Genomic DNA, 12499 nt, shown 5'->3' on the forward strand with positions numbered 1-12499 from the left:
CAATTTGGATGTCATCCATCCTTCTGTTTTCTGACCATAACCATCTTGTGAGGTGCAAACATTTGCTGTTTAGCCAAAAGAAAGAAAGAAAGAAAGAAAAAAACACAGGGTAAGGTGTAATGCAGATTTTGGGGTATTTGTTTACAAGACCGGAAAACAGAAACAGTGACAGCTGTTAACAGCTTGAAAAAACACTTTGTAGTGGTTCCTTACCAGATAAATATGTTCAACTTTTCCCAGTTTGGCCTTATGTTCTTTTTTGCCCAAGCTGTTTATTAGTAAGACTAACAGGATGATGACAGATTGGTTTTGCACAAAGCCATGTGTGAAAGTATCTTTAAAAAAAATCACCCCTGGTAAAATTCCACTAAATATATTCTAATGTCTCAGAACAAAACTTTACATCGAGTGTTCCAACAATTAAAAATTTCCTGTGGTAGTACATTTATTTACTACATCCAGGCATTGCAAGAAAGGTAAATGATATTTCTATTGCAGAGACAAAGTAGCTGAAATACCTGAAGAACATGTTTGAAGTCATGCAGGAAAGTTTTCCAAAGTCACGCTTGTCTGTAAATTCAAGCAAACACAATCAGAACACCAATGGAATGTGTGCTTATTTTCTGAACAGAATAGGGGACTTTTTTACTTGTTTGTAGGGTTTTGGTAATTTTGGGGTTTTTGTTTGGTTTCGGGTTTTTTGTCTGAAGTGAGGGAAAACTGTCTTCTGCTTCTCTGTGGTTAGTATGAAATCTCTTCATAAATTTATGAGCTGTGTAAGTTATATTTTGGCTTTGTTAGTTTTTTTGAAAAGTCTCTGTAGCTGACTTTCTAATTTGAGCTTAAAATTTTAAGTGTAGCTTTGCAATGTCACAGGTTAAATGGCCAGAATTTGGAAGGTAAGTTCGAACCCACAGTAATTCTGGTAGGGGTTTGTTTTTCTCCAAAACCAGATTTTTCATCTGTTGAATAGATGAGCCCTTGCACATCAGAAGGGAGAGAGAGGGACTACTCTGCTAGAAGAGGTTCTGGGGCTACAGAAGAGAGATTTGTGTGTTAGGAGTCAGGGTGATTGTTAACAGCCTGCAAACAGGGGTGTGCAGGTGCCAACCACTGCCCATCCACAGGCCAGAGGTTAACAAACTCACCTTGGTGCAGCAAGTCAGGATACAGAACTGAATGTGGTTCTCCAGTGCCTACATTTCAAATCCTTTTGTGTCTTTGAAATCACTTCATATGTTTTATGAGTCAAGATTTTCAAATATATCCAAGGTATTAGTAAGAATAAACCAACTGTAATACTTGGCATACAATAAACATAACTATGATAATTATTACTCAAGCTGTTAATTACTTATAGAATCCTAAATAACATGGCATTATTCTGTCTGTTCAGTATTATTAGTCAATATTAATACCACCAATTCTAAAAAGCAGAATTCTAAATTCTTGGTGTAGGAAGTCAGGACACAGACCTGAACGTGGTTCTCCAATGCTTAAATTTCAAATCCTTTTGTGTCTTTGAAATCACTTTATATATTTTATGAGTGTGGGACAGGTGGAAATGTGCATGTGAGCTGCACTTGACCTCTAAAGCTGATTGCTTTTTCAATTGTAAACTGGTAGTTTCATTCAGAAGCTTTTTAGAATTGGTGGTATTAATATTGACTAATAATACTGAACAGACAGAATAATGCCATGTTATTTAGGATTCTGTAAGTAATTAACAGCTTGAGTAGTAATTATCATAGTTATGTTTATTGTATGCCAAGTATTACAGTTGGTTTATTCTTACTTATACCTTGGATATATTTGAAAATCTTGACTATGCAGAGCTTTTAGAGGCAGGTACTTGGGCCCTCTACTGATGATTTTGTGAATAGGAAAAGCTGCCCCGCAACATTAAAATACTGACAGAATGGGTCTTGTGGAAATGGGAAGATATGTAAGCAGAGTCTAGAACTAAAGCTTGTTCTGTTTAAACAGAGCCACCCCCTCATTGTTTTTTAGAAATACCTAAAAAGACCCCCTACTCTAAGCCCAAAATCATAGTTGCATTAAAAACAAATTACCTTGTTTTGAAATGATGTAAAATAAAATTCATTAAAAGATCAACTTGGCCCAAAGGCCCTATCCCAATGCCTTGTTTTTTGCCTTCTCTTTTAACACAACCTATTTGAAATCCAGTGCATTCTGTATTCAGGCTGGAGCCGTAACAAAGTTTAACCTAAGGGCAAGTTGCTGATAGTAACACTTGCAAATCTTCTCTGAAGCTTTGAGAGTCAGTCGAGGAGGTCTTTTGCAGTCAGGCAATCAGGCAATCTGACTGTGAGGGCTGTTGAGATGCTTAATTCTGAGAAGCTGCTCCAAAGTGTCGAGTCTCTGAGCACTGCTTGGCATTGCTTTCTCCCTCATTTGTGAGTATGTCAGAGAACATTTTGTGATGTTTTCCCAAGTGTTTGATTATAATGGGAGTTATTGAGTCTAGAGCTGTTTATTAGGAGTTGATCAGTATGATCATATCTTCTTGTACACCTTTGATGTCTGTGTAGTGATATTTTAGTCAGACAGTGGGGTTACTGCACCACACTTGCAGCTTTTAAAACCCTGGTCAATAAATCATGTCTGCTTTTCATTACCTAATGTATATTTATAGTGCTTTAAAAATCTGAAGTGTCAGGCAACCATCCCATCTGAACTTTCTGAGGGGAGCCAGTACAGGAACCTTGCAGAACACTGTGATGAGAAGTGATGTGATACTGCACCAGAGTGATACTGAAGGGGAGGAGTTAGCAGATGAACACTATCAGGATGGGCTTTATACTTCTGCAGTCCAAGCTACTGTTATTCCTATTACCAATACTCTTAAAAGAAAGAAAAAAAAATTAGCAACCCTCTTGTAAAAGTGTGTCTGCATTAGCACAACACTAGTGAAACATTTACTGCATCATCAGCTTCCCTCCAGAGTTCTGGTCCTCAGAACTCAGCCTCCTCACAGCTTCCTGCATCCTGCCTAAACCTTGTTTTTCCTGTGAAAAAGGGTGACCTCATCCAAACCAGGTTTGGGAGTGGTCCCTGGTGCATGCTGTCCCCCAAACTCTGGCAAGGTAATTCTTGGCCTGATCCACAAACAGACTGATGAGAGTTGGACAAACAGCCAAGCAAGAGCACCTTGGCCAGAGGCTTGACACTTTGCCAGGCTGCATACCTTTGCTTCCTTAAAGTGTAGCTGTGGAGTCACTGAGCTGCTTCTTTGGTGTTTTCCAGATTCCTGTTGTTCTTTTCCATGATGTCATGGACCGATTGTTGCAACCCAGATTTGTCAGATCTGTCTCATAGTAGAGCAGGGATAAAGGTGCATGGCCAGAAAATTCAGTAGCAGAGAAATTTTGAAGAAGTTGTTAGTTCTAAATAGCAGAGTCCTGCTGTGCCTTGGTACTCACTGGTAAAGGAATGCAGCATGTCTGTCAAAATAAGAGCACATGAGAACGTGTGAGACAGGAAGCAGAAATGTGTGTATGATAATTAGGGCTGCATGACTCAGTACACTGAAGGCGTTTGGACACCAGGACACTCCAGAGCTGGGGAGATCCCAGGCTGAAAGTTTTTCTTACATTTCCCTCGGTAAAGAAACCAGTGAAAGTGAACTTTGCAGTCTTTGTGCTGAGTGTATCCATAACAGCAGAACTTACAATTTTGAGTTCACTGCTCTTTAGCTCTTTTCCTTTTTCACTTCTTTGCTTTTCTTGTTTTTCCCTTTATTTTATTTCCTTAGATCTAACTGGCTAAAACCGTGCTGTGGGAGACGAGCAGCTGTGTGGCAGGTATTTTTGCTCAGTGCAAGTCTCAACAGTTTCCTGGTAGCCTGTGTAGTATTGGTGGTGATTCTTCTGACTCTGGAACTCCTAATAGATATAAAGCTTCTCCAGTGTGAGTAGGAGGATTTTTTTTTTTTTTTTAATTTTTGATTTTTTTTTTTTTTTTTTTTTAATTTTGATGAAATAAAAGCTTAACTTCTTGCTGGGAGGTTTTTGAAGGGGGTGGATGTTCAGGATGTTTTTTCCCTACTGTTTAAATGATGGTAGGGAAAACTAGGCTAGGTAAGAAATGTGTTCTTGTGGAACCCTGGTATAGTGAAGTCAGTCTCTTCTTTATTATTCTGACCAAAGCTAGGTCAAATAACAAATTCAGTACAGGACAAAATTTCAAAGTGTACGTGCAGAGATTCCCATGTGTTGTCATTAGTACTTGAAAAGCTCTGTCCTCTACAGACATATTACATATGCACAGAAGAAAATCTGTGCGTCAATAATCTTTGAGACCCATCACATGTGGACAGACAAAAGTGATGAATATACAAAAATAAGTGTTAATCTCTTATTAATTTACTTCTGCTCAAGTGGATAGGAATTGAAATTACAGCCTTCTAGCTTGTAATGCACTGAAATGAGACAGATTTTCTTTCTACTTTGCTAACACACTGTGAGTCAAATAATGGCTTAAATTGAGTTTTGCTTTATCTGAATTCACTCTACAGAGGTTCCACAATGGAAATTTTAATGCTACTGTTTTGCTTCTAAATTCATCTTTTTTTTCCCTACTGTTCTTTTCCTCCATTCCACCTTTTTTTTTTTTCTTTTTTTCTTTCATGGTGCAAAGTTGACATGACCACAGACACCACCTACACTTTCCCTTAAGCTAAACATTGAGGAGCAGCCTCTAATATCTCCATGGTATCTCAAATGTGTTGAAATGGCAGCTGGGGTTCAGACAGTCCCTTAAATGCAAATGTACATAGCATGGAAGAGTGTCTGGTGTCTCCTGTGGCAGCTTTAAACTGAGCAAACCAAATTTTTATTCTGTTGAAATCCTTTTACTGTTGCAGTTTGTCAGTTTATCATAGTGGAGTAAAGATTCGGGTGTTGCAGTTGTATTAAAATGACTTTAAGCGACTTCATTGATAATTGCAGCCATTTCTTAAGCTCTATAAGGTGAATAAATGACTGTGTGTCATTCCATGCTGCTGCTCCCCATTTCCACCCATCTGTCCGTGCTGCACACACTGTTCAGGGCATGGCCACTCCATTACAGCTGTTACTTCCTCTGCTCTCTGGTCACTCACCATTTTTGGATGAGAAAGCCCAGGATTTGGACAAGTCAAGACTGCTAATTACGGGTATAAGGCCTTAATGAGGAAGAAGCTTTCAACAATATTTTCGGAGGTGTCACAGCTTTCTGTTTACCTAGAGAATTTTCACTTCCTGTAGAGACAAAGGGTTTTAAAGACTGTTGATTTCTCTGAGTTTTAACAGTTTTGGTTACTCTCCTCTGGAAGCAGCCATTTTGTCCCCATTTATTTTCTGAAGAACCTTCTAAAGAAAGCTTTACTTTCGGAATCATTGCTCCCGTGTGTCTGGTGCATGTGACACTGCTGGAAGCTCTGCAGCTTACACCTTGTGCATGACCTGCAGGTGTTTGGTTGAGCCAGGTGACTTCACTGTTCAGAGGTGGCCCCTGCCTGGATGGATTTACTCAGGATCCATTCTGCTTGTGTTACTACTTTACATTTTAACTCATGAATCTTGTCATGAGGCTTTTTGCTTTCACCAGGTTTGAATACCTTCTGTCTTGTTTTAAATCTGAGGCTGTCTCAGTGAGGCTGGTCTAAGTATTCCAGTTGTGCCTTGTAAGGGACACGTGTCACTTACATTGAGGTTTTGAAAAGCCACTACCCATAACTGTGTTTCTCAAAAATGTAATTGCAGTTTGTAAATTACAAAAACATAATTTAAACTGTTCCTTACTCTTTATAAAACCAAACAGTGCGTTAGGATACCTTACAGCACACCACTGCCAGTTCTGTCCATAAGAACAACTGCTAATTCATGCTATAGACTGTAGTTACTTAGGAAGCCTCCCTTTATTAAAGAAAACCAAACCAACCAACCAACAAAAAAACCCCACAACAAAAGAAACCTGGTGTTTTCTTTGGCTATGACATTTTTAGAGTATAGTTCTCTCCTTCTTTCAGGGTAGTCTTTGGTTGCATGATGCACTTCTCCCACACACAAAGCTGTTGATTCCATAGGTCGACACTGCATTTGCAAACTGTAGGACACACACGTGAAAAGGTCAGAGACCTTTTAGGGTATTTTAGCACAAAGTGTATTCATACCAGAATTAGAAACCCCAGAAAGCAAGGGACAATCAATAGGTCTTTCGTTTTAGGTCTCTGTTCTGTAATCAAGTTTTTTAAGTCTGCCTTCAAAGCACCTCACATGCAATAACAAAATAACATCGCCATTCCTCGTGATGTTTTGCAAAAGCAGAAACAGATGAGTATTAACTCACTTGCACCTCGTTTAAATAAGAAAAATAAGAGTTGTGGAAGGTTCCTATGCCTCAGAAATACAGATCATGCTATCCATTCCTCATCTTCAGCAGCTTTGGAGAAAGGAGATGAGGAAACGATGTTAGCATTGCCCTCGTTCTGCAGTCAGCTGCTGCAGCAGGTGCATGTGTAGAAGGCAGCAGCCCCTCCCGAGCAGCGTGGAGGGGAGAAGCCGGCCCGCCCTGCCCTGCCCTGCCCTGCCCTGCCCCGCCGGCCCGCCCTGCCCCGCCGGAGCCGTGCAGAGGAAGCGCCCCCGTGCTGCAGCAGTGCCTCAGGACCGCGGGGCCAGGGCTTGCCCGAAGCACAGCATCACACACAGCCCTGCAGTGTGTGCCTGCCAGGGAACCAGGAACAGCAGCCGCTAGAGCGAGCGCTGCTGCCCTGCGCCCCTTGCTGTGCTGCTCCCTCAGGCTTCGGCAGGATGATTGATATTCCAGCCCGAGGGCGAGGTTGTTGTATCTTTCTTTGTCGCTAGGGGGCGGCTGCAGCCTTGTATGTCAGCCGAGCCCTGTTGCAGAAACTGCGTCCAAAGATTTCCTGTTCCTCGGGCTAGAGACGGTGTCTTAGGAAACTTCACTTTCTTGTGTACTGCCAATTAATATGTTCCTTAATAATTTATATTATATTGTATTTTGCCGATTTGTTTCACCCTTAAGTAGTTCCTCTCTGCAGCGCAGCAGATGCTCTCATCAAGCCCCAAAAGAGCTTCAGCAGTGGGATTTCCAGTGGCAGGGCATGCTCAGTTTTATATGTATCCTGATTTCTTCCTACATCCTTCTCTCCTCCTTCCCATATTAATCGATTCTGATTTTAAAATAAAATTCTTCATTTAGTGAACCCTGTATGTTCTTAGGATGTAGTTAAGTCTGCCACAGCCATACACCTCTACACACACAGCCACTGCTTGCCTTACACACTCATTCTCTGATACTGCACAGACTGCTCTGGTCTGTCTGCTGTGGGGATGGCAGACTCACAAATACCCTGCAGGAAGGAGAGAATGTTTGCTCTTCATTCCCTTAGTCCAACCTTGGGAGCACATGGGAGTAGGAATCGTTAGCAGTTCAGTTAGTGAACCCTGTCAGCTTCCTGCATTTTTCTGTCAGCATGAAATGTATTTTGAAGCCCATTTTGAGGACTAGTTTTTAAGCACCTGTTCCAGACAAATACCGATCATTGAGCTGAATTGTCAAAGACCAAACACAAGAAATAATGCGGGGACAGTAGAGTGTTCTGCTTCCTTACTGAGATCTGGGTTTTTAGGTACACGGGAATTAGTCACACATCTATACTAAAGCAGTATGTGGGGTGAGAACATGAAGCAGTGGCAGAGCATCAAAGACCTGAGCTGTGTCTGCCATTGCTTATCAGCAGCAGGATCTGTTAAAGCTCTAGTGAAGAGCTACTAACGTGGTGAATGAGGGTAAGCAGCTGGAGTTCCATGTCCATTGCATCCCATCCTCCTTCTGGTACTTCCATTGCAAAATCTAAGAAAACAAGCTTTGCCATAAGTAACTTGTGGCAGTACTAATTATGCTAAACCTAAGTTGCACTCTGCTACTGTAATGACCCTTGTTGTATTATGTTAATTGCAGTTTCAAGTGCTTCCCAGTTTGCAGGAGTAATTCACTGGATCAGCCTAGTCATCCTCTCTGTTTTCTTTTCAGAGGTATGTATAACCAAAGTCTTTCACTACATACAGAACTGCAAAGTATTTTTATGTTGTCACTGGAATTAGCAGGAGTTTTACAGTAGTTTGACTGTAAATAAAGCAGCATAGTGTATTTTAAGGAAAAAAAAAACAAGCAGAAGTGTACTGTTACTGCTTCCACTTGACAAACTAAAAAATGTTGTTTAGATTAGCACTGTATGTTAGTTGCTTAGAACTGGTAAGGAAACATGGAAGGGAGGATACTGGCTTACAAATTATAATTGGAAAGCTGCAGAAAGAAATAATTATCTCTGAATCTACAGGCACTGGCCAGGTTAGTTTGATCCATTTGTTATCAGTGTCACTGCATATAAAGTGTAGGATTGAGATGAAGATATGTTTTCAAGAATAAAGATCCATGTGAGTTTTACACAAAAAGATCTGTTTTGAGAATGGGGTTATCTCCTCTCACAGTTTATTGAAATAGTTTATATCTTCCCGGTTGCTGCATACAGACCTAGTCAGAGAATGAAACAAATGGTGAATTTCTTTGCCAAAATGTGTAGGAATGTATGCATCGGAAAAGGCTCTAGTCATGATGTAACAAATGACCAAACTGGGATAATCTGCCTTTCTGAGCTTTCAGCTCCGTTCCAGAAAGAAGTCATTGGTATTTAGACATTTATACTGCTCCTGAAATATTCCAAAATGCTTTTATTGTTATTTTTCTGGTTGTAATATGTTATTTGTCACAAAAACAAGTTTTATATTTGTTAAGCTGGAAGACAGCTTGGACTTAAATATTCTAAAATATTTTTTTTGGTTCCGTAGGAGAGGTCTGTTAATTACTTCATTCTGTAGGAAATTTAGATAGTTACAAGGTGAAAGTTACAAAACACCAATAATCAGAATTGATTTATTGGATAGCTTGTACTGAATTCATACTTGTCATATACGATTGGTAATTTCCATGGTGCTCCTAATTAAATACGTTATATGTATTGTTTTGTATTTCTCAGCAGGGGTTTTTAGCTGGTGTTGTCAGTGGGTGCTTTCTGAAACGATTGTTTGATGGCAGGCAGGGATCTGCTGCTGCTCTGCATCCCAGCCTTCTGCTGCACTTGCACAAATAGGTCCCATTCCTGGCCCCAGCCTTTGACAGTGGTGGTGGGCAGTAGCTTACATGTAAGATGACTGAAAATGATCTCTAAACAATTAAAAGACCTTGCAGTCCTTCCTTTGTGAATTGCATATCCTAATTCCCAAAGACTTGGGTTTGCTAGATGGTCCATTCCCTTTAAAGAAATACTTTCCTCTCCCCTCCAGAATCTTTCCTCAGTGGGGATTAGCACTCTGGAGCTCCCTGTAATCCTGAGCTTCCCAACAGTATCCCCTTGTGACTGCTGCTGGCACCACGCTCCCCTGACCCTTCACTTTCTGGTGTCACCAGGAGCCTCTCCTGTGCTGCTGGCTGCAGTCTGCAGTTGTGTCGTCGTTCCCTTGCACAGCCAGCGCTCTGCTCACGCCTGGGGCAGTCCTGGCTCCTGTGTCCCTCCCTGAGGGCACAGCTGCTGTGGGCTGTGTGTGGCACTGCAGACACATCCTCCAGGCTGGGGCTCATGTGCCTCAAGGAGAGAATTGGTTGTTTCAGTTCTGCTGGGACAGGGTACCCTGCAAAGTGGTTGAGTATTTTGCAGGAAAAGTGTGAGAGACAGAAGTGTTTCACAGAGCCAAAACAGATCCCCTGACTCACCATCCTCGTTTGGGATCTGTGTTGCTTTTCTCTCTTTATTAGATATTTGGAACTACTTTGTCTACTTGCTGTTCCCATTTATTATAAACTCACTTCATTATCTATGTCCATCTTCCAACGTAGCTTCCTTCACCTATTTGATTATGGTTTGAGTTTAGATCAAAGGAAAATGAAGCCACAAGACAGCCATGTGAGGTGCACAGACCAGGGTAGATTTTTGGATGTGGATTCATTTGGCAGCTCAGAGACAGGTGGCTCCACAGAGCAGCTGGATGTACTTCAGAGACCACCGGTCTGGGAAAGAGTTCAGGTGTACCTTTCCTTTCCTGCTGGGGTTGGCCTTATGCCAGGTTGAGTTCCTACTGAGTTGTGTCTTAAGAGAGGAAAAACAGAGGGTATAATTTTTTATCATCCAAATATTTTTTCCCAAGAGGTTAAAAAATACTGCAAAAATTGCAAATTACTTTTTTTTTCATACATCTTAATTTTATTTACTCCTGTGGTCCCTTCAGGGAATTTTTTCCTCTATGATTCCCATACCATGAGTCAGTTGTCTTTAGGATCACTTGGTGAGAAGATCAAGTGTTACAGTGAGATTCTGCAGTCTGTGGCTGTTCATGCCAGGATGATATTCCAGCCATGAGCAGGTTTCATTAGTTTACCTGTATATACAACAAGCAAGTGTTGAGGATTGATGAGTCCTTCAGTCGTTGTTTTTCTACTCAAAGCAAGGATTCAAAGTTTCTGGTGTTCAAAAAAGATTGTTTCCATTGCAAGTACCTTGTTCTAAATTTGAAGTTTATTGTTTATTCTGTAATTTGGTTCCCATTAGTTGTAAATATGAGTACACAGTTCTTCAGAAAAGCCTCAGCTTAAAGAACAAAGTTGTAAAAGACTTGTTAGGACCCATAAAACTTTCAGCATAAAATCTGAATGTTTTGGGAGAATACAACTGATTAAAGGTGGTGATCTCAAAGCATTGCAAGGAATTGCAGTGGAGTTGAAGTTAAACAGGCACTGGCTTTCTGCTTGGTTAAAATGAGGGGGGTAAACGTGCCAACAGCTGGCAAATGCCACCAGAAGAGCTGCCAACAGAGCTGAGTAGCTGCTCTTGCAGTATCTTCCTGCTTTCCCTAGGCTTGTCTTGCAGCCACAAGCGTTAAAGGCACTTTGTTAATTTTATACTCTCTGTCACTGTCTGTGACTTCCCAGCATTAAAATATCCATATTCAAGTGAAGCGTACGTCAGCTTTGTTTGCTTTTTTCCAAGTATTTGAACAGGATTTACTAGTGGTTTGTCTCTGTTTACATACATCACTATGATTTGTCTGTGCACCAAATGTTACCCAGGCATTAAGACAGAAGAGAAGAGAGAGGCACTGGGGGGAAATCCCAATATCAACAGCAGGGCAGGGCTGGGGTTGCAGCCTCTCAAGAGGGCAAATTCAGCCTTGGTCATGGTTGGCTGAGAAAAGGAAGATGGGGAATGTCAGAGATTTGGTAAGTGGATTAAAGCCTGCTCTAAACAGTTCCATCTCATTGCCACCAGTACTGTGGCTGTTGCTCAGTTGTGCTTTTCCACCAGGACTGATGAGTCTGATTGTGTGTGCAGGAGTGCAGTTCCCTGATATTAGCTGTTTGCACTGCTCTGTGTGCGCTTCAGCCAGCCCAGCACTCAGGCACTCTGCTGAAAGGAAGCACTGGAGGGTTTCCCTGGGAGGAACAAGTCTTGTGTACTGAATTGCAGCTTTTTTCTGGCATCTGTGTCTCAGAAATGAGCTCTCAGATTGAGTAGAGTAAGTCTGGGCTCCCAGCTGAGAAACAATCTGTTTCATTAGCTATGGCTCACAGGAGGAAAAACTCCAAGGCTTTCCTCATCCTATATGTTTAAAGGAAGTGTTCATAGAAACCTGCCACTTTTCTGCTTGTTAATAGCAACCCTGGAAAGAAATAAAACCTCCAAAAGGAGACTGCTGTTAAGGTTCTGTTAAAAAGGAAAAACATCCTAAATGGCAAAACTAAGTAAAAATGTCTTTTCCGTAACAAATTCATAATTTATGTTAGAGAAACTCCATTATGTTACTTTTTTAATATTATTTATGAGCTTCAAAGAGCTGAGTGGAAAGATAATAATCTATTAATCTTCTGTAAGCTGTAGTTTCTCTTCTGTGTGTTTACTTTTATTCCATGTACACACAACTTTTCTCATGGTGCATAAATGCACTTCATTGCTGTATATTTTGTTTTTTAAATGGATTGAGTAGTGGGGTGTAGGAACAAAGATACCAATTTTATATATTAACATGATTTATAAAGGCAAATTTAGGATCCTTTCTTTGCTAGTGTGTATAAAATAAATTTTAATATTCTGGGAAATTTCTTTACTAAGCAGTTTTCTGGCTTCACAAAGAAGTTGTTGCCATGGAAAATGGTCCTGTAAAGTTCTGGGAATCTAGCTGGACATGTGCCTGAAATGCCAGTCTGCCCATTTCATTTCCAATAGTATACCTAACCTACAGTGTGCTCTATCTGTGCTTCCATCTCTTGATGGTGGCAGTGCAACACCTCCTGCACCACGTGTTTCAGAGAGAAGGGTTAGTGCTTGTGTGACCGTGCCCAGAGGGAGCTTGTGATACAGGGCTGCCTAGCCCAGTTCCCTGGCCCCCCCGTGTGTGTGGTAGAATCTCTGGTGAGCTATTCCCAT

General features: G+C 41.0%; 1 protein-coding gene across 4 annotated transcripts in view; it reads left to right on the plus strand.

Annotated features, from left to right (window-relative positions):
• TMEM266 (transmembrane protein 266) overlaps positions 1–12499 on the plus strand; it is an 84534-nt gene that overhangs the window by 37316 nt on the left and 34719 nt on the right. For all 4 annotated transcript variants that reach the window (XM_063412473.1, XM_063412471.1, XM_063412470.1 and 1 more), the window contains 2 exons: positions 3776–3930; positions 7987–8060. In XM_063412473.1, the coding sequence (XP_063268543.1) occupies positions 3776–3930; positions 7987–8060 (229 nt within the window). The remainder of the gene's footprint in view (positions 1–3775; positions 3931–7986; positions 8061–12499) is intronic.

The sequence above is a fragment of the Prinia subflava genome, chromosome 15 (assembly GCF_021018805.1).
Source record: "Prinia subflava isolate CZ2003 ecotype Zambia chromosome 15, Cam_Psub_1.2, whole genome shotgun sequence".
NCBI lineage: Eukaryota > Metazoa > Chordata > Aves > Passeriformes > Cisticolidae > Prinia > Prinia subflava.